Here is a 24,185-nt window from a genome sequence, read left to right on the forward strand (position 1 = left end):
TTAATTATTTCTTCTAATGCTGTCTTACGTAAAATCACAAGGAGGAAATCCGTAATTGGTTTTATTTTGGCTATTTTACTTATGTACAATCTGTAAAAATGTAAACTGTTGATTTTCCCAAAAATGAATAAATAAATAAATAAAAGCAGATTTTACTTTTAAGAACTAAATGGTGATATTATAATGCGAGATGCCTATATACTGTCAGATTGATTTATTGACGAATCACAGTCAGCTTTACCCCCTTCGTTCTTCAACAGTTGATTTTACCCCTCACCTTTAATTTCTAGTCTATATATTCATATGTCTGTAATCGTCTCACACATCTGTTATTGTGAATCTGGACTTGATCCATATTTGATTTTCTTTTTATGTGAATACTTAGGCTGAAGGTAGTGGTGAGGGGAAATAGATGGGAAATTGGAAAGTGGAGTAACTTGGCTATTGAGATCTGGTCACCAAACACGGCAAGGTCTATTTCAAGCAACGTTTCAATTCTGAATGGTGGTCTTACACCAGGGTATCGATTCTCCAATCCAGGCCGCTTGCAATCCCCGTCGAAAGAACATACGTTGGTCGACATTCTTATTCTTGAGCCTCGTCAAATGTTCTTAATTACATACGCCAAACGACAAAAGTCATTCCACTCGGACAACGAGTGGGTAAAAGACATTCCAATCGAACCGAGTGGGTCTAATCCACAGACATAGGAATTAATAGACGAGAAGATAATGGCGAGGGGTAAAATCAACTGTTGAAGAACGAAGGGGGTTAAGCTGACTGTGATTCATCAATAAATCAATCTGACAGTAAATAGGCATCTCGCATTATAATATCACCATTTAGTTCTTAAAAGTAAAATCTGCTTTTGAATGAATAGACATTTTTACATGGGAGCGCAAATTACTCGCCACGTTATGAACTAATTTGCGAAGTCCAAATTCGGCAAAGTAAATTTCTTCTGTTTGCAGAGTCGTAGTTAGTTTCAGAGTATTTAGTTAAGACACTTTTACAAATGTTTCATAATTTACTTACCCCAGTAAACAACGATGAGCACACTTGAGAATCGCTACATTGTGATGTGATAGTATATGTTTCTAAAACTGATCCATATAATACGGTGTGAATAAGCTTAAAATAAAGTAAAATAATGCTTACTTATGGAATGTAATACGACAATTGGGTTTATTCTCTTTTTCACATCTATTTTTACAAGTTTTCATATCACAAGTCAACATTTTGCCGTGTTATTTCGTAAAATGAACCGATGATGCCTCGACCATAGTTCGCACAAGAATGATGACGTCACGTTTTCAAATTTCACTTGAGGCCATACGCGAGCACAGCCGGCTCCAATGGAACCGGTATGGGGAGTGGGGATAATACGCTTTTAATCACTTAGGGCAGGTCTACTAATATTCATATGTCTATGGTCTAATCACTCGTTGTTCTAGTGGAATGATTTACCCGTGCTTTATCTTCCTAAGGACTCCGACTTCTACCATTTACTTCCACATCATATGTTCTCTTTCACTCCTTTCTTCGATTATCCGTTCTTACCATCATAGCGCACTGTTCTTAATTTTATTTTATTTATATAAATATACGCCTAAAATGGCTTTTACATAGAAGTGATACATGATGCAGTTTACATAGGAGAATATGTATTATACAGGAGATATTGACAGTAAATAGATATAATCCATTTTAAAGAAGATACAAAATACACACTTGTAAAATTGTGATTACAAGTATAATGAGAAAATATTAAAAAATATGAAGCAATATTAGTAAAACGTAAGAGTAACATAAAGTAAAAAAGAAATTACAACAACACTACATATAAGACAAATCATTAAAACTAATTTACCAACGCTACTCTAATTTGTAGGATTCAACAAAGTGTTGGTGTAGATCAGGGCTGCTCAAACTTGAACTTAGATTCCGATCGATCGACTCTGAGAGGCTGCAAGTATGTGTGATGCAGGATTGTCGTCTATGTAGGTAGGGTGTATCGTGGCGCAGGTATAAGTGTATATATAGGGACGTTGCACAATTGCATGGCCACGAATCCACGTAGAATTTGGAGGAACGACAGAAATTAGTTCGCAATATGCATTTTTTTTTAGTCAAGGTAGGTGGAGGTCTGCACTAAAAAGTCAATAAAAAAACTTATATTTATTAAAAATTGCAAGTTTATTGGTTCTTACAAAAAACGAGTTCTAGTTTCTAAACTTAACTAAATAATGTCTTTGGATGTTGAAGCGTGGCACTGCATGTCCTCAGCATACTTTTCATACGATGGTACGTAATTACCGAGTGCTAATCGCAAGCACGATGACATAATATATAACATTTTATGTTCGTCAGTTAGTCGATTGCGATATTTTGACTTAATAATCTTCGTTTCAGAAAATGCAGACTCGCACAAGTAAGTTGACCCAAACATTGCCGTCAACTGAAGGGCGATTTGCCTTAGATTCGGATATTTATCTTCAGATATAAAATACCAGAATTTTGTGTCAGATGCTGTGGCTATGAGATGTATATCTGATATTATCTGCAATGTTCCAGAACACTCCGTTCAGTAACTCAGTCCGCTACAAGCAACAAATAAATAATAAATGTTTTTCTCGAGATCGACTCAAAAAGCACTCGCGACCGGTCGATCGCGATCGACCGTTTGAGCACCCCTGGTGTAGATTATGCTTAATTCTATATATGGAGTCAATAAATAAATCAATAGCACCCCCATACTTGTTGCCCAGATCATGCATCCTATTGGTCAGTGAGTGTGTCTGATAGTTGGTCGAGTATGTATTACAGAAGAATGTTATATTTTGTCTTGTATTCCTAGTCGGCACATGTAGTTTAATAGTGGAAAGGATGGCAGGACTATCAATTAAGTTGTTAATGACTCTGTGTAACACAACCAGGTCTGAAATAATTCTCCTGTCAGACAGTGTTATTAGATGCAATTGATTCATCAAACTGACATAATTAATGTAATCAACAGGAATTCCGAGCTTAAAATTTACGTACTTAAGAAATTTGTGCTGAACTAATAATTAATCCTCTAGTCCCTTTCTTAATCGTGTACATTACCCTTAAATCAGTCTAGCCTTATTTATTTCGTTTAGTATGTATCTGATAATACAGATTTAATGTTTTTGTTTTCAAATTTATATATATTTTTGTAATCCATATAATTTAGTAATTTTGTTAATTCTTATTCAAATCTTCTTGAAATTTCTTGTAGTTTTATGTGAAAATTTTGGAAAGATTTAACTTCCGTGATAAAGTTCCTTGACTCTAGTCACTTGATGTAATGAAATACAGAAAATATTTACTTCTGCTTTGTATTGTAATCTTATAGAGTCTTATATCACATTTCATCGCTTTATATCCTAAGGTAAAATAAAACCTTAAAAATCATAAAATGACTTAGGTGTAAAAGCTTAGCAAAAATTATATTACTGATGTACTAAATTTCTAGTATCTCATTTATACCACAATATTCCGGTTACCGTGTACAAAGGGAGGGACGATAATAATAAATGCAACATTTTAGAGCCGGATCGATGATATTGGCTTTTAAACTGATTCGAAGTTATGATTGGTGTGCTTTTTGAGTGTGCGTTGTTGTGGCTCAGTCAGTTCGTGCAGATAGAGAAACAATAGCATTGTTGTTTTTATCTCCAATAGATGGCGCTGCTTTTCAATAAAATTACATTTTTACATGTGAAAGCTGTCAAAGGTGACGTCTATATAATACAGGCTTAAGATTTTGAACAAACGAACATTTAGATTTTTATTTATTTATTTAACGCCCAGAGGGCTTTTACATGGTTGGTAGTATAATTTTAATTTGACAGATACTTTGAAACATAAAAAATAAGTATAAAATTACATTTGATAAAAGCTATGCAACAAGTCATACTAACACAAGAAACAAAAACAGAAAATTACATCTATTTGTAGGTTTACATGATGTGTTTAGGAGCATTGTTGAAATAAATGTTTTAAATTATCCACAAAACTTGCCAAGTTGGTATTGAATATGTCAACATCACCCAAGTAATGATTTCCCATGGTGTGAAGTCGTTGTATCGGAGAGTGGGCAATGTAGTTACGCTTATGTATGCTGCTGTAGAATATTGTATTTTGTCGTGTTATTACTGTGGGTGTATGTATGTTTATAAGTTGCAGGAGTTCACAACAGTCGAATTTAGAGTTAATTATTTTTAATAAGAACGTTAAATCGTTTATTTTACGTCTGTTTTCTAATGTATGTATTTTTAGAGTATTTAATAAGAAATTTAGATAGATAGATGATATATAGCTATTTATAATGAACATGTTTGCACTTTGCAAAGTTAAAAGAATAATATACACATTTAAATTAACTGTTAATGTTGTATTTTTATTAAGGTAATAGAGTTTTATTGTTAGAAATACTCTTCAAATTATAGTTTAATTGACTTTATCAACGCGATTTTCTCGTTAAGCTTTTTGCTATAAAAAATATTGCAACACAGATTTAAATCAATATTCTTACCACACGAGACAACAATTCTACATACAATAATCGATGTGTAATCTTTTCAATGTACAATTTTGTATTTTAAAATAAAAAAAATGTATAATTAACCATTGAAGAATGAAACATGAAACAGAGCAAAACACGGAAAAAATAATGGTGACAACTAGGAATCGAACCAAGGATCTTTCGTCTTACCGAGACAGCTTCTTGATCACTCAACGTCATATTTGTCGGTCTCATATTTCAAATTCAAAATTAACAATGTTATAATTTAATATAATATCACAACGTCCTAATAAATTGGTTTGTAACCTAGTTAGTGACTGTGATAAAAAATCCCAATTTTTATTTATTTGGCATACCTATTCACATTAAATGAATATTAAGGAACAAATTTTTTTATGGTTATACCCATAAATTCGTTGTTGTTGAAAAATAAGATAGTAGTAACTAATCTAAGCTAAACATGAAACAGATTAAGACACAAAAAATAATTTTAACATCATTTATTTATTTTGAAAAAAATTTGGTAAAAATTTCAACTGGCAATGCAGGTAAATAAATATGTAATTCATTTGTGAAATTAATTAATTGGGAATACTAAAACATAATAGAAATAAATATGTATGTAGGTATCGAGATTGTTTCTCTTTTTTTTAATTATTGCCAAGAACTAAGAAAATCTGTAGTAGTTTTTGCCAAGAACTGAGGAAATCCGTAGTTGTTTCTGTCAAGAACTGGGGAATTTTGTAGTAATTTTTGCCTAGAACTGAGGAACTCTATAGTAATTTTAGCAAAGAACTGAGGAAATCTGTAGTAATTTTTGGCAAGAACTGAGGAAATCTGAAGTAATTTTTGCCAAGAACTTGAGAAATCTGTAGTCATTTTTTCCAAGAGCTGAGGAAATCTGTAGTAATTATTTTATAAATGGAAAGTGATTTTGCTAAATATTAATATTTTAACACACTAAACTATTATTATTATAAGTTAATTAGAAAATTTACTGCACAATTATTTAAATCTTATTATGTACGGGATACCAAAGTTCATAAATATATTGCGTTACAAGGTTGAAACTGTTTTTCTATTTGTCATTAATATTACTTTTACTTTCGTTTTATGAATCATACAAATATTTTTGTCATCAATAATTTGGGTATTTAGCTTTATTTTAGTCGTGAGATCAGTTTACGTCAAAGGTATATACAATGAAATACTATGTATGAATGTAGATGAAGCTTGAATACGGTGAAGTATTCAAGCTTTACCCCTGATCCCTGCGGTGAAGTGGCACGATGTTTATTTTTCTTAGTTTTGAAAGCTTTAAAAGGTTTTTAAAAACAAGTATTTTAAAAAGCAAACTACAATCTGAAATGAAGTAACTTTTAAATTATTTAGTCACTAAACAGCGTTTTACACGGTGTCTGGAAAATCGTAGTACAAGAAGCCAAAAAAAACTTTTTTCTATTTGAGCATTTTGATTTTATTTATTTATTTATTTATTGGACAATTTGTATGGCGCCGTTTTTGTGATAGATCACCTCAGTATACGCTTCAAACTATTTTAAAAGACGTTTAACAGCTGGTTTTAATGCTCTTTTTCCAAATTTGATGGAAAAAATTCTAAATTTAGTCTCGAATTAATTAATTTATTTATTTAAATTAATCGAAAAACTACAAATTTAAAACTAATAAAATGAATAATAAGTTTACATTTCTTAAGATGCGTTAAATTTTTTTTTTAAATTTTATATGTTATACAAATACGAAAGAACCATAGAATGCTTGTTTTAAATTAGTGTCTGTAAATTTTTGAAATGATGCGTCCATTTCAAAATGTTTATTTGTGAAACTCGTCAGTTTTTGATATGTTCGTAATTATGTGGGTATGTTATGTGGTGATGATAACAGTAAGTAAAGAATTTAAAGTCGTTTTAACAAAAGCTGCAGATAAATGAAATAATAATATATGAACGACTACTTCGTTTAAAAATTTTTTTATTTGTATTTTTGTTAGAGCAATCGTAGCATTAGGTAGCTGTTATTTTGTGGCCCCTGATTTCTGCTCATGGATTTGATAAACATTTAATAACATGTTTTAAAGACCTAGAAACGTCAAAAAAAATCACGTAAATTGTCGATTTTTGGACGAGAGACAACCTAAAAATAAGGAAGTTGAGTGAAAAATATTTTGACTTATAAAAAATATGTTCATGTAGATCAAAAAATATCGATTCTAAATATATAAATATATTTCTATATTATTATTCTTAGAATTAGTTAAACGTTCTTGAAAAAGCATTCAATAGCAATAGACTGTATACGCTCCACGATTGGTCGAAAGAATTCTGTCGTCACATGTGTCGTGACTTGTACGTACAACGGAACACCTATGGTGCATCTCTTTCTATTACATGAGAGATGGTCGATTTAGATGAGAGAGGTGTATAGGCCAAAGGTTTATTTGGGTTTGTCAAATATATGTACGTATTTGTTATTATTATTATATGAAATGGATTTCTAAAGATACATATTCGTATAGTGCTTTATAATAATATGTTGTTTATTGCATAACTTAGATGTTTTTATTATTATACATGTCACATAGCATGTGATACACTTCAGGCCGCCGGCCGCTCAGAAAAGTCTCACAGTGAACTGGGCTGTAAACCGTTATTTTACTTTTGGTCTTTACTTTTCTGCGCGGTGGTCCTGAATTCGCGCGGGGAACGTCAACAAGTAGCGACGGCGATACCGTACAAGTACCGTATCGGGCGTGAAAAGCAAATATTCTAACTTAAAATATTAATTTAACTATGAAATCTTAATCAATTTTCTTTTTTTTTAATAACATCAATTATAATAGACGGTTAACATTGGTAAAAAAATTACTGGAATTCCTTGTTGAAGAATTAATTTTTTTTCCATACATAATGCTTAAGCGACGTGGTTTTCACAGTTCTAATGACGTCACACCACACCCCGCCTGTTACCGCTCGGATTCCGCTCGTTTTGGCGGGCTTAGTAAAATTTAAACTTTGAGAATTAATTTAACTATGAAAACAAACTTTAAAAAAAAAAAAAAATACCAGTATTTAAGTTTGAATGCGAACATTGATAAAAAAAAATAAAAAAAATGGACTCAACTTCCTTATTCTCCAGACATTATTTATTGTGATGCGCATTATACAAAATGCACAAAATAATGTGTTTTATCTTGAATCAAAAAAAAAAAGTTATAAAATAGATAATTATTGCATTTATGTACTTATTTATTCAAAAACTTTTATAAATTAACACCACAGAATCAAGATATGTTAAAAAAAATAAAAAATATTAAAAATGTGTAAATAAATTTAAGATATAGCTATTTTAAAAAAAATATTTCGTAATTAATAATATTTAGTTCGCTATTAGTATATTTTCTAATTTTTGTATGTACAAATTTTTAAACACTTTATTTAAATGATTTGAAAATAATGATTTTTAACCAAAATATGGTTGGCAAATTCAGTTTAAGCTTATATTATTGTGAAATAACAATTTTATTTTAATTTTACTGAAATAATAGGGAAATATTTTTTGGTATTCATAATGTTAACCGGTTTGTAGTAAAGGTTAATGGAAAATAGTGATATCACTGAAAGCTTCGCCAAGTGTGTAAACGGATTATCGTCGTTTTGGTTGTTGACCTGGCGTTGATGTATTTTAAGTGCCTCTGATAATAACCATTTGTATCGTAAATGGTTGTTATCGATTGTAAGTAAGAGGGTTTAAATTTTGGTAGCGTAAAAGCATAACTAACCCTCTTGTACGTGATTTTATCAAAGGGGTAAAACTAGTTGAACATAATAAACAATAGTTCCAGTTAATATCTTTTAATACATCGCACTCTTAAATAATAAACAAACCATTGTTAAATGGTGCACGAGCGAGCATAATAAGAACGATTCACTTTCCTTTGTCCATTGGACAGTCACCATAATTTTCAGTTTACCACCATTTTGAGCAAAATAACGGCACAATGGTTCCAATCGTAACATTTACTGGTCAAAAATATGTATTAAAAGATGAGATTAATTAATTAATTTGCTTTTTGGTGAAATTCGTGAATGCTTAACAAATTTAAATAACAGGTTTGGGAGATTATTTTGATGACATTAACACCCTATTCGTTATTTTCTCCGAAATTTTTCAAATCACTTGACTCTTGATTTGACCTTGCAGAAGCGGGCTTATCCGTTTGGTAGATTTTCCTATCTATACAAACGTATTGAAATATTCACAGCACAGGTGTCAGGTAGGAATGCTGTCCTTGTTCTACTGATATTTCAATGGAATACGCTCCGAGGAACTAACGTAATTGATCCCAATCAAACTCTTGCCCATCATTTCTATACGGTTGACATTTGTCACTTGAAAAAGGGACGTCTCTATGACACGTTGCCTTATAGATGGTTATATAAATTTCATAGGTCATTAGGGAAATTATTTTCCTCGTGGCCTCCTATGTGAACTTTTTTTAAAGGTAAAGATTCTAAGGTTAAAAATAACTTGACAATATTTTATTTCCTTCTACTATAATATAAAAATATGGAAATGGTTGCTTCAACAATTATGTTGGGTTTAGTTAGGCACAATATTGAACCCGTGACTCTTGGTTTGGAACCCAACAACGCGACGCGCCGTCTACAAAAGTGCTCCGTGTGTATTGTGTACTAAGTACTTTTCTTAAACCATTTTACATGTCAATATTATTTTATGATTTGAATTAGATTTTACTAAAATCAAAACAAATTTTGTTCAGCTAATACTGAGATGGGGACCTATGTGCACTGGCAACTAATAATGACACTTCGCACTTTCAAGGTCGCCATATCTGAAGCGAAATAAGCTGGGATGCTCATCTTTTTATGGTTTCTATGGTCCACGATTTCCGACTCAGTCAGGAGATGTTAAAATTATAATATATTTATTATTTACGACTAGTTCGAGTTGTTCGTATTTTATTAACAAGAGTAATTAAGTTTTCGTAATATAATGATGCCTTAATTGCCAATTTCAGTTTAATTAGTAACTGTGCAGGTTTACGATATTGTTTTTCCTGTTTTTGTATGGTTTTATGTTAAGGATATTATAACGACATAACAAAGACATAATAGGTATACTTAATAAAATAATTAAGAAAAACACAGTATTTCGGCTATTTTGCATAGATGTTGAAGTTAATTATCGACAGCGGATGTTGTGTTTATTTCAGATGTATATTGAACGCTTAATATAGGTTTTGATAAACTTAGGGTAAACATTTGTCAACGAATAATGTGTGATTTAAAAACATTTGAAAACCATGTTGATAAAGGCAATTGCAACTTGTGGTAAATTTTTGTGCTAAATGACTATCTATAAGCATCTGTTTTCTTAACAACGTTCTTATCCGAGTTAATGTCGTATATTTTTACACAACGTAGATATACCCCAAAAATTCATTTCTATCGCATTCATTCTACGTTTGTCTTGTCTCTTCTCGTTTTATCTCTTCACCTCACTCCCTGATAGCTGTCCATCAGGCTAGCTAACAGCATTCCATGGACTGCTGGATAGCCAGCCATTCTGATAGCTATCCATCAAGCCAGCTATCAGCATTTCATGTACCTACGCTGGATTGCTAGCAATTCTGATAGCTATCCATCAGGCTAGCTATCGGCATTCTATGGACTGCTCGATAGCTAGTCATTCTGATAGCTATCAGCATTCCAGGACTGCTGGCTAGCTAGCCATTCTGATAGCTATCCATCAGGCTAGCCATCAGCAATTGCATTTATTAAATTTTCATAACAATTTTTGTAATATCTCCCACGTGCTTGTAGTGTAATAAATGTGCCACTTGGTGATCCACCTCGGTATGTAACATTCGGAACCGGTCGAAATTATGCACTTCTTACGCAATTATGGTTGAAATTCCCCTTTCACTGGCCGCCGACTTTGATTTTTCTATGCAAAAAAGTCGCAAAAATGAATTTTTATTTCATTTTGTAATGTTGTCACAAATGTCAAAGTGTTTTCCAATCGTAATCTAAAGAACATAATTTAATACATTTTACAATAAAACAGTATTCGAAAAGAGGTTCTATAAAGTAAAAGATTTCAAGTTTCAAAGCTTTTTTTATGTGCCTGATACTTTATGTTTTTCTAAACTTATAAAAAGACGTATTTTTATTATTATTACATTAAAGGCTAAGATGTATTCTACTTGCTTTGTTTACAGTACAGTACAATAAAAGTCGCTTACAATAATGCTTATCGCCAACTATTCCGCCTACCGAGATACTGCAGCGCTACGGAAACGTTCCTGGAGGGACGAGAGCACTCTTTCAGAGCGCTTCTCCGTCACCACATGGGAAGCTAATGGCACAGACTACGCCAGTCAAGTAACACAATCACTACTGCCATGGTTGCCTGGATGGAGTCCCCCCTGATGGCCCTCTGGAGAAGGGAGATGTCCAATTATCCTCCATAAACGGCTGCTTTCACACATTTTTTTGTGTATCTTTTTTTTCACTTAAATTCCGCATTTTTGTGCCTATTTATTTATCTTATTCTAATTATTTTTAATATTATTTCCAAAGATGGAATGTATTGCATTGCACTATCCCTGCATACATTCTGGAATGAATTCTAATTATTATTTAATTAAGTCACGTATAAATTTTCTAGGCGACCGAATTTAAAAACCAAAATCACATCATTTTAAATGATTTTGAATTTCTTCGCATCGAATCTCCTTAAGGCTCCGTAGTAAGCGTTTTAAAATAAGAAAAAGGTGGTTTGAAAGGAATATAAGATATGTAAATAAGAATGTCAGAGATCAATTAGTGAAAATTAACTTGTTTAACATAGAGCAAAAATCTATTGACAAATGCCTAAGTTTCATTTAAAGAAATACTGCGTTTTTTTTCCGTATCTATAACATGTTAAATACATAATATTTTAAATGTGTTTTTAATAATTTTCGCAGCATACTTTGCGACTTTTTCCGTCAAGTGAATATAATATAATTACCATTTCGGTTCTATAAATGTATAGATAATATCCATATATTTGTAGATAATATCTATACATACATTTGTAGATAATATCTTCACATACATTTGTATAGATTTGTAGATAATATCTATCTTTACATTTGTATAGATAATATCTATAAATTTGTACAACCGAAATGGTTCTACAAATATATAGATATTATCTTACGATGACATACATTTTTTTACGAACTTAAAAACTTAGTGTTCAGGAGAAACATGTTATAAGTCGATAGAAATCCGAATGCTTAAATGAGAAAGAAGGCATTAAAGCGAAGCAACTGCAAGATATAAGGAGTTGTCCAGTCTCTTTGAATTATCACCTGTCATATGAGATACTACGTTATTTAAAATTACAGTCGATTGGATAGCTTTCAATTAATATCAAATTCCAACCTTAACCTAAATAGCCAATAATGGGAAAAGGTAACACTTCGCAAAATAATGGCTCTCCGATGACAACAACTTACTTGCTAGACCAAAACATAATTTAAGATCTCAGTAAAGCCATTTTACATTGTATAAAAAAACCATGGTCACAGTATGAAGAAACAATGCACGACGGCTCATCACCAAATAATTAAACATCATCAAAATATATATGTCGCAGTCAGCCGCCATTCCGGCCACATGGGGCATGACTAAAATCATTAATGTCATTGTCATCAGTCATCACGCATTACTCGTATTAGACATGTGGTCGTGCGGATGTTTTGTTATAATTTCGAGCGCGTACGCCAAATTTTCATATATTGATCGTTATTTGGTAGGTGTTATGGAATTAATTGTAATGTTATTGGAGTATCATTTTTTTGTAAAGAGTTTTGTAAAGCTTATTTTATTTTCCACTTTTCTGAAGAAGAATATTTATTTTCCCTTTTAAGCCTGAAAAAAACTAGATATATATATATGTTTTTAAGCAAAATCAAAAAATTATTTCTTCATGAAGGTTTATAACAAATAAAAAATACGGTTAAAATATATCATTTCAGATCTAGAAGATGGAAACAAAACACTGTAACGCAAAATTTTTATAATATCTGCATTTTTTCTTTGTATAATATGATAATTTTAATGAAATCTGTAATTTATTCCCAAAGTATTTTTTTGCAATAGATAAGCACTTTTATAATAATCTAATTATATAATTAGTTCAGACCCGTGAAATATTACGGGAAATTATTAATACATTACGTTGAAAACGGCGATAAGTACCTACATTATCACTTGTCTGAATTATTCTTCTCACAAACAGTTCCAATTTCGAAAAACACACTTTAATTCAAGGCGAATTAGAGTTCAATCAAAAAAGATCAACGAAATTAGTATGTTTGATTATAAATAATCTGATAGTATTATTGTCCCAGCGTCTGGACGATGTAGGCCCTCTGATTGGTCAAATTAAAATTGTCTGTTTCGGGTAACTTGAATATTAAGACACGATTCCATACTAAAATAGGATCGCCTCATAATAATACGAGATTTCTTTAAAAGCATCGTTTCTGCTCATATAATTTTTGGATAATATCGAAGAAAATATGTTTTAGAAAGTTCATAATCCATTGGATTAATTACATTACAATGAAAATTCTCCACAGTTACGTGATTATGGTTGACGTTTATAAAAATTCACGCGTTTCTTCAAGATGGCCGACAGAGCGCACCTCTGGCGGTTTAAAAACGAACCAAATGCCTGGCGCGAATATTTAAATATGCAGCTCACAATACTTGACTACTTACCATTAACAAGCGTTTTATAAGAAGATTTCTTCTGGAAGCTTATCACTTTGTAATGGCATTTATCATTATTATTTATATATTTTTTTCTTATTAATTATATCTGATTTTATATTGGCATGTTTTCTAATTTCTAAAATTTCAAAATTATTTATTTACGATGCTTTATATCCTGAGTGAAGTATTTTAAGACCTGAATTTTTATCGAAAGTGTGATCATTATTCAAAAGATTATTTGCAAACTCAGATTCACTATTTCCATTTATAGCCCTGCGATATTCTTTAGTTCTGACTTCAAAGTTTTTATTGGTTCTACCTTTGTAAAAGAAATTAAAATCATCTCAATTGAGTTTTTAAACTCCTGATTTTTTTGTTTGAATTTTGCTATCTTTATTATTAAGAATATATTTCTTCATTGTTATTAGTGTAAAACGCCAGTTGAATGGTACCAGGATAGTTTATATATATAATTTTAGAAGTATCGTTATCCACAAACAGAATTCTACGCCATTGTTTATTTCTATCTTTAGAAAGACCGTTTGAAGAGAATGTGTTTAATATTTTTATTTAGTATTTCAACTATCAATTTATTAGAATAACCGTTATTAAATGCTATTTGTCTTATGAATATATTGTTTTATGCTTATATGCTATTTGTTTTTTTCAGGTCTTAAAATACTTCACTATAAATAATTTTGAAATTTTAGAAATGAGGAAACATATTCATATAAAAGCAGATATAATTAACAAGAATTTTTTTATAAACCCTTTTTTAAATATTTTCCCACTCAACTGGTCTTTCCCGTCTAACGATATTGTAATTCCTAATTATTATAAACCCAGCCTACTCTTGCCCCTCCCCCCTCCTTCCACTTCTTCTTTCCCAATTGCAATCTATATTTAATTTTTGACTTCGGTGTATACACAATAAAATGTAAACATTATATTTATTTATTTATTGGACAATTTGCATAGCGCCGCTTTTGTGAGATATCACCTCAGGGGCGCTATATTGTAATAATCTACCTTTATATATAGATTTTTACTCTCCTGATGAAGGTGTATATATAATCTAACTTTAAACTTTATTAGATACAGTAACAGTTGTAGGTAAAGAATTACCACCAGTTGGAGTAAAATTAACACATTTTAATTAAACCGAATGCTAATGTCATCGCACAATTACCCTCCTTTTATTCATAAACACGGGTACAATTAATCAATATGTAATAATCTATTATTTAAGTCAACTTTGTTAAAACTATCTTTAATTGTGACAAACTAAACGATATTGATTCAACTTCTAGACATTGACGGTTGTTACACATATTCAAGCACTGCAAGTCTCCTATGAGCTAATTATATTAGGTACGATAACAGTTAATATCAGTTGTAGACATGTAGTCAATAATAGTGTTTCATTTGAAATAATCCATCACAAATACGTAAAATTTCATTTATTCAAACAACTGTCATTCTTATTATGCGTAAATTTAGCATGTTATTATTAATTAACTCCTTCCTGTTCCGTGTTTTAACAATATATATACCTACTCACCCTCTCTCTGTGAATGTTCTAATATCTATCTATTAAATGTAACTGTTGTTAATATCACTTAAAATGGGCGAAGCCCAACTAAGAGCCGCCCGCAGGGCCTAGCAGAAAAAAACCCGCGGAGCGGGTTTTTAACTGCTAGTTTTGTAATATTACGCCAGCGTCTGGACGGTTTCGGCTACCTAATTAGTCGAATTCAAATCGTATGTTTCGGGTAAATTCCGCATAGGTCCATCTAAGGTTCCTTGAAAATGTCAATCCCTCCTTTACCGGCCGTTGGAGTAGTTTCCTTGTTGGCCGACAGAGCGCACCTCGGGCTGCATAATAGCGAATAATCTTATTTGAAATAATCCATAACAAATACGTACAATTTCATCAATTCAAACTACCAAACTACCGTTTTAATATGCTTTTAAAAATAAAACAAACTTTTCATTTTTCAACTTAATGACAATAAACAACAACTTTTAACATTTACGATTTTTAAAAATATTTTATTTAATATTATTTACGTAAATAATAATTTCGCACCATTTTGACAGAACAACGATTATAACAAAAAAAACCCGCGGAGCGGGTTTTTAACTGCTAGTGATGTGTGAATATCTCACAAAATTGGGCTTTCAAAATTATTTAATATGCACTTAATATTTTCTCACGAGATAATAAATCATAGGTACTATATTTCGCATCTTGCTTCACCCACAGTCATAAATATTTATACATTTATCCAACCCTCGATAACTTAATATAACCACAAAGATCAAACGACTTTTATTTTCATTTCTTAATGTACATTTTTTACTTAAATTTTGTTTACTTAGCTACCGGTTTCGTTTTAAGATTGCTAGTTAATGACACGGTTGTGTCGAAACCGGTAGTAAAGTAAACAAAATTTAAGTAACAAATGTACATTGGAAAATAAAACAAAAATGTATAGAATTCACATTAAATATGGAATGTTTTCGTAGGACGTCTTTTTTACTATTTTTTATTATTCTTCAAAGTACAATCCCACTAAAGCGCAATTAAGCAGTTTATCAACAGGATGTTCATGTTCAATTACAATATAACATATGTACATAATATCATTACTAATTACAAAACAACTTATACATAGTATTTATCACTAACCACTGCCATAATCAAGAGTATTACTAATACAGAGTATCTCTGCTTATTAGCCATGTTTTCAGCATATATTTGAATCTCTGAGGTAATTCGCAATTTTTTATATTGCTTGGTAACATGTTGAATATTTTGGGCACGTTATATTCCAGGGTTCACTGTCCATATTTATTGTTAGATTTTGGTACAAGCATTCCTTGATTTTTTGTAAACCTAGTATTGTGTTCATGTTCCGCTTTCCTCTTATATTCGGATTCAGATATATAATGAATCAATATTTTGTGCCATAATAAGGCCTGTACCGGTAAGACAGTCAAGTTCCGATACAATAATTATATGTTTCGCCTCTGTGAAAATATCTGTTCTTAATCTTCAATTTACTAACATAAAAAGTAGATATAGAGATTATTGGAACATTTTTTTTTTAAATACGAAAATAAAATCCCCCTTAATAGGTATATAACGAGGTATAGACACAAATTATTAATATCTACCGTTAAAAATGTGTAGAAGATTTAAAGTTTATTTTTCTGATTACGATTATCGTACTAAAATATGTAATTTTAATATTTTCATTCGTGATTATTGATTTCAAAAACGATCAAATATCGCACAATCCGAAACTGTTGCAACTGGCTAAAACATCACTGCGACATAGAAAATGCCGATGTCTGGTAAGACAATGTTCTTCTTCTATTTCAATAATTTGGTAGGCGGGTATGAGTGCCTCCGTTCCGGGACCATTCATTGGAAAACCAACACCACGTCACCCCAAGTGGTTTGCTACGTTTGGTGACTAGCAGGGGTGCCCGGGTTCATGGGGTGCGGATTGCCTAGGTACCTGCCCACCTAGTGTGTGGTTAACCGGATTTGGAGAAACTATTGAAGGAGATATTTATTCCAGCAAGAGATTCTCGATACATCGCTTTGCACCGCAGTGGGGGATAAATTCAAACGCCCGTCACTCTTAGTCACAGTGAATCCCAGATTCGAACCCACCCCTCATATATTTTTCCTTCCCTTATTTTCCTCTCCTTCCTTTCCTTAAAAAACCCTCCACACAGTATATAAAGATAAATTCCTCGGGGCCTCCTGTGTGGAGCTAAGGTAAAAAAATACGACTGTCACCAACGTCACCCGCGTGATGTCGACACTGCCAAAGTCACAAATAAAAACGAACAATCGAAAATGTCACATTTTAATTCGTTATAGAAAATTATTCGTCAAAAAAAATATTAATAAAAATATCACATCGTAATTTTTTGCTAGAATAAAAAACCAGCAAAAATACCATTTTATTGGAATGGATGAAGCCCAAATTAAAAAGAAGTTCAAAGAACTTTCTGCAAACAACTTTGAACACAAAACAACGAGTTGAAAAGGGGTTTTAGCGAAACCCAAATTCCTTTCTTCGAAAAACACTAAACCGCAAAATGATTGAGATTCTCAAAATATTGAGTTTATTTTTCTCAAGCAAATACGCAGTCACCTAACGAATGTCGTATAATATTTCCTGTGTTGACAGGTTTGCTAAGAATTTCTTGTGAATTGATACACTTGTATCTCAGAGGTGTTATATTGGTATATTGGGTAGTGAATCGTAATTTAAACATTCGGCTAAAAGATGTGAAGAAATGTTATTAATTTTTATGACGCAATTATACTACGCCTACTGCGAATTTATGATCTGTCAAGGCTGGTCAAAAGAAACAGTAACGCAATATTAGAGGTAGGTTTGTTTAAATATTTCATCACTCTACTGTCGAGGCCTTTTGCAAAATAACGAAATATTAATATAGGAATAAAGTTCAACCACCATAATACATTCATGCACCTAGTTTAGTCGGGAACGTATTATTTTTTTAAATGTGTTATTTATTATATACAATACGACAATTCATCTACTTCAACTCAATACTTTCAAAACACAAATAACATTATGGATTACATCTGCAATACGTTTCTATCATAACATTCTACACTCTAACCATACATTTCTCACATTCCTTATCCAATCATATTTATAACTAAATCTGAATTGTATTTATTTCATTATTTTTTTTACTTTTAATTACAATAATGACGTATTGCCCATCTCACTAGGTGTAAAACGCCTGTGTTGAGATGGCAATTTACAGACTGGTTGTCAGCTAGATTTTTGTTGACACAATATTATGAAATTGCAGGTAACTTAAAGTTACTTTTTTATGAAATTATACAATTCAAGTTTGAATGTAGAAGATTAAGATGAAGCGAGAATAATTTTAAGTATTAAGTAACCTGTGGTGGTAGTAGGAGATTTTCAAACATTGTTGGGTTATTCGTAACCTGGGAATGCTTGTCTTTCTTTTTTAAAAAAAAAAAAAAGTAATTAAATGTCAGTTTGACAAAAAATATAGTAAAAACTATTATACATATAAAAAGCTTCGATCTGTAAACTTAATCCGCCATAACACAAGGACATCCCTAGCATGGCGGTTGAAATAATACTAAAAAATCTATCTAATCTACAATGCATGAAATTAAAGCACTGCCTTTACAAACATGTGATAAGTAAATCAATAATAAATTAGTAATTGTAATCATGAAGTCATATTTGATATTAAAATTATACATATGTAAACCAAGCTGAAAAATTGCTTTACGCTTACCTTAATTTCATTTTCCGACTTTATGTCCGGTTTAAATCTTCCCCATAGGAAAAACTAAACCCTTCCACACACTTTTCCATAAATGATCATCTAGTCAATTCATATTATGCAAGTGCATTATAGAAGCATAATAAATACAAAACAATACAAGAACGACACGTCGAATCACCTATTTTCATATCAGAGGGTTCGGCTCGGTAGAACTTCTAATTGGACCTATAAATCCTACTAATCCTTCAATATAAATATTTAAAAAATCTTTCGTAATCCTACATGTATTTAAAATGACTGATTTTTTGCATTTTTATTTATAAATTCTTTGACAGATCTAATACGCCTAAAGTTTGATTGAGAGAGCTAGATATAATGCCAGTAGCCGAAATAACAATGGTAATATTTTTATAGTCTGAGAATGTCAAATTCTTTTGATCTCATTTCCTAAATCTGTGTATTTTCTTATTTTTTCAGAAACAAATTTTTGAATATTAATGGAATTTGGAATAGCGACATCAATGATATAAGTTTTTTTTAAATTTTATTATTATTATTGAGGTATGTTATTATAGCCTTCTCGTAACTATATGCAATCTAGTTACGGGTTTTACTCAAAGGCAAGGACTATATAATTGAGGGGGGTGAGGGTGAATGCTATAACTACGCCATTGCTCACAGACCAAAGACAAAATGAAATTAACAGAAGAAATTAAATTAATGGAATTAATATTGTAAGATATTACAAGCCACTGTCTAAATTTAAGGCATCAATAAAAAAGTGTTTAAAACCACTTGGGTTACATAGTACTATACTTGTAACCAAATGGACAATCAACACGAGTTATTCTCAATTAGGGAGGTGTTAATTAAATTAACAGCTTATAACTTGTTGTTTTTTGCATTTTTTATATGTCAGTGGGCAGAGAGGACGGGCCACCAAACATCTCGATCTTGGCACACACTCCTTGCCTTATTCACATTCATACACCATCTCATTCTTACTTTACTATTATTCTGACTCTTGACATGACCCAACTATAGTTTTTTTTTTTTATTTTTTTTTTAAAAAGGAAGACAAACATTCCCGGGTTACGAATAACCTGAAAATATTTTAATATCTCCTACTACCACCACAGTCAGCGGAAAATGATGCTTGTGTTTTGATTGAGGACTTAGCCAGCCGAGGAATTGAACACTTGGATTGAACTCAGCCACCGATCGTTCAAATTTGACTAACTTGATCGTGCCATATCTTCCTCGGGTGTCCCCGACTTTTTCTAACATTCGCATTTGCGTCATATATTCTCCTTACACTCCTATCTATCACACGCCCAAACCATTTAAACCGGTTAAAAGTTAAAGAAGAAAAAATAGGGAGCGGGTTCCTACGAACAAGATGAAAAGATAAATATGTATTTTACTAACAAAGAAGATGTGAGACCATGTTGAAAAAAGTTCAAACACCTCAGTTCAATGATTGATTAACTCAGTACCTATCTAAAAATGCTCCGTCATTTTATGCGCTCCGAGTGTTTAAAAATGGAACAGCAAAAAATTGTTTACGTCCGATGGCCCTGCGGCTAATATCACGTCGGTTCTTTGCCCTGGCAACCTTTCTCTTCAAACGGTCATTCCTTTTTTAAATTCAACTCAAACTATACCTCCAATAGCTCAGATAGAAGTAAGAAATATTATTTGTGTCTGAAGCTGAAAAATATTATAAACAGAACGGGTATGTTAGGTATCATCAAATTTGAATGGCTTTTTCCATTTTTTAAATCAACACTACACATGAGACCCTGAGGAAAATAATCTCCCTCACGGCCTATATCATCTCTAGGGATGTATCTAAAAATGGGCTGCAAATAATGAATGGGTGTTTGCTGGAGTTGGGTGATAATTAGTATAGGAATGAACAGGGTATGGACGGAAGGAAAACTGGTTGACCAATCACTTACCACTGTATTTCTGCAAAGAAGCACACAACATAATTACCGCGATAGCTCGAGGTAATTATCGCCACAACAAAACAAATGAGTACTTAAAACCACTTCAAAGATCGTTGACTTCCTTATTTTTACTTTTCAACGAGATTATGTACACGAAAAACGCCAACAACTTGCTTCCATAGTAGTCCCAATCACATCCCAATCCTTATTCTATTTTCAAAAACAAACGCACTCGAATTATAACTTTTTATTTTCAATCGTCATGTTCTATAATTCAAATAGTTTTCCAGTAAGGTGATAGTCATATATGGATCAATTATATTCCGGTAGGAACCAAGAATATTCTCATTTTAATTTAAGGCGATGCACTACGTAGAAATGCAAAATCATGTGTTTTTGGTTTGAAAATTTGGTCGCCTAGAAATGTTTCAGATGCTTTAATTAAATACTGCCAGTAGAATACATCTTGGCCTTTGAAATGATCGAGTATTTTTTTTATATAAGTCTTTTTATAAGCCCAGAAAAAAATAATGTATAGGCCCATGAAAACTGCTTTAAAGTTTAAAATCTCCTACTTACGAACCCATTTTCGGTTATGATTTTATTGTATAATGTGGAAAATTAAGTTATTTATAAAATGATGGAAAAAATTTAATATTTATGCCTGAACATCCACAAAATAAAATAAAAGGCACTTTTTGGCCATGTTTTTTTCTTACATAAATCAAAACAGGCGAATGGTGTTAAGCGGTAATTTAAACCTAATCGCCATATATGTAAGGATTGTTATTAATAGCGGCTCAATTTGAAATATTACACAACGTAGTGCATCGCCTTAAATTTAATCACTACTGATCTTTATTTCTACCTACATATATTGTAATTACATTGTGAATTTCATTATTTACTAATTTTTATTCCAAGAAATCTGTTTCTTTGTGATTTTTTTCCTGTTAGACGTACTTTCTGTTGGAAGTAAATAATTTCTGAATTGAACCGAGCGTCAGTATGGACTAATATCTATCATGGAAAAATTAAAACATTTCTACATAATGCTAACAATTTTCAACAAACAAGAGATTGCTGAAAATGCAGTAGATGAATTGGGTTCGGTAGGAAAGACTGCCAGTTCAACTCCTGATCGAAACCCAATTTTTTTTCCGTGTTTTTTACTTATTAATTATGTTACTCTCGTTATTGTTAGGTTAACTAAAATTATATGGTTAATTGACTGACTATTTCAACTCGACCTTTTGGCATTGCATCTGTATATAAATGTATTATGTCAATATGGTAGCCGTGTTCAATAGAACATTTTTAATTTTTCAGAGATCGCGTGTCCTACTAAAATAGGATTAATCAACATTATGGCACCTAACTGCCAGAAGGTAGTTTGAAAAACAAGTCACGTTTCGAATAAAAAATTTTAATTCCTTATTTGAAATTTAAAGAATGTTCCATAAAATATTATATTATGTATATTTAAGTACCTACTTACAAGTCTCATAATTTCACCGGATATTTTGTTTTTGATTTATTACATAAAAGAAAATTAGAAACATACTTTTTTAGGTGCGACGTCTATTGTCATCAGAACTACTAGTATTAACTTATCTCTATTCGTTCCAAGCAAGTAAAGGTTTATTCGTTTTTGTCTAATTATTCAAATTTACAATAACATTAATATCTGTTTTTATTGTAATCCGATTGACGTCAAATTTGTTTTGAGTTTCTCTGTTTTACTGAGGGTTTTTTTTATTAATTTATCAAATTTATTGGTGTTATTAGCTGTTTATTGCAGCAGTTTCGGGTTTATTCATTTATTGAACAGTATTATTGAAAGTTAGCGAGCATAAGAAAACTTTTATGTTTGTTTTTTTTCAGTGTTTCTTGCTCTCACCTTTTGGGGGTGTTCTAGTCCATCACTTAGAAGAGATGAGGCAATTTTACATAAGGCTTGATAGAAGAGAGGGTATTTGTTTAGAGAGGGACTAACAAAAAACATGTGATCTAAAGTTAAAAACCACAGAACGTACAATCAAGGACGTGAATTTTATAAAGGTGAGAAAGAGTGGAACAATTTCCATTGGAATGAATGAGGAAATAACTCTTTTGGAATAGAAAAATAGGCGATTTATTGAAACCACGGTTTTGATGGGATAGTCTTTTACGTAATGCTAGAAGTCGGGATTTTTTTCATTGCAGAAATGCTAAACAATGATTTGAATTCTTCACTGCCCAGAATAATGCTGAGTCAGTGGACATCTTTAATTTATCACTTAACAAATACAAAAGATTGTTACTGAGACAGTTTAGTTATGTATGGTAAATATGTACTTTATTAATCTGTATATATTTTTTACTATTCGTATGTACAAGTTCCTAAAAAGGGCGTTAGTAAAAAAATAAATAAATTACACCATTTTTTATTGGTAAATATTTCAAAATGCAAAACGAACTCTAAGCAGAATTCTTGCCTGAACAGACTATGCAATAATTACAATAGCGTAGTATCCAAGGTTGATATTTTCAGTTGCGAACTTACCAAATACAAGAGGTCGATAAAAGAATATTTCTCTGATGGTTTGTGAATAATGTTTATGTCTCTATTGTTTATATATCTATTATGATTTGATTTATATCTACAACCTCTCTCCATGGCTATAAATGTATTGTTTATAATCTTTTGTTTTGTATAAATTTTTTAATTCATATTCCTTTCTCAGAAATCTAAATTACTTATTCCATATTATGCTTTCTCAGTAGAGGTAAAGTCACAAGGAGGAAATTCATAATTGGATTTAATTTTAGCTATACGATACTTATGTACAAACTGATTAAATTTAAACTGTCGAAAATGAATAAATAAATAAAACATCGTACATGCAATAATAATGAGAAAACTGGAAAAACTCTATTTCGAAGGGTATTAAGAGATATACACGAATTATTTTAACCAGTGAATACAGAGATTTTTTGTAATATATATATATTTTTTTTTTTAACTAAAAACGTTAAAAAACAGTAGGACAGTGTTTGACAGTTAGGGTCGGGTTAGGAGTTGGGTTACTCGGAAAAAAGACCGATGACGTCATGTGAATAGTTTTTTTGTTGTTTGTTTATGAAAAAAAATGATAATAAATGTCACCGGTTACCAAAATTTTAATTAAGTTTTTACCTCAAATAATTTTTGGAATAGCTGGTAAAACATTCTCAAAAGTATTTCGTTTTTCATTTTTCACTTTTCTACCCTTAAAAAAAATGGCTCCAGAATCCTCAAGTTTTTTAAAAATATTTTTGAACCCATAAATCGGGTTGGCAAAACTAATGTTTATTTTTTTTAATTTTCATAACCGTAACATTATGTCTAAAAATACTGAAAATAGTTAAATGTTTCCCCAGAGCAGCTTTTTAAATTTTTATCGTTACGTGTACGTACGAGCATATGAATAGATTTGTTTTTCAAATTCATATTATTTTAAACAAATAAAAAGATAAATCAGTTCCGAGCAGTGGATTCCCTTGACACTCTTCTCCTTTCCA

At 31.3% G+C, this 24,185-nt stretch overlaps 2 protein-coding genes across 3 annotated transcripts in view; one reads left to right on the top strand and one right to left on the bottom strand.

The window, feature by feature from the left end:
* Osi17 (DUF1676 domain-containing protein Osi17) overlaps positions 1-15,243 on the bottom strand; it is a 159,396-nt gene extending 144,153 nt beyond the window's left edge. Inside the window, exon 1 of the mRNA XM_089646714.1 lies at positions 15,191-15,243. Within this exon, the coding sequence (XP_089502840.1) occupies positions 15,191-15,243 (53 nt within the window). The remainder of the gene's footprint in view (positions 1-15,190) is intronic.
* Positions 1-24,185, top strand: part of LOC149411655 (ABC transporter G family member 20) — a 177,762-nt gene that overhangs the window by 24,095 nt on the left and 129,482 nt on the right. The window lies entirely within an intron of this gene.

Source organism: Hesperophylax consimilis, chromosome 25 (assembly GCF_061612785.1).
Source record: "Hesperophylax consimilis isolate HC1 chromosome 25, BYU_Hcon_1.0, whole genome shotgun sequence".
Taxonomy (NCBI): Eukaryota; Metazoa; Arthropoda; class Insecta; order Trichoptera; family Limnephilidae; genus Hesperophylax; species Hesperophylax consimilis.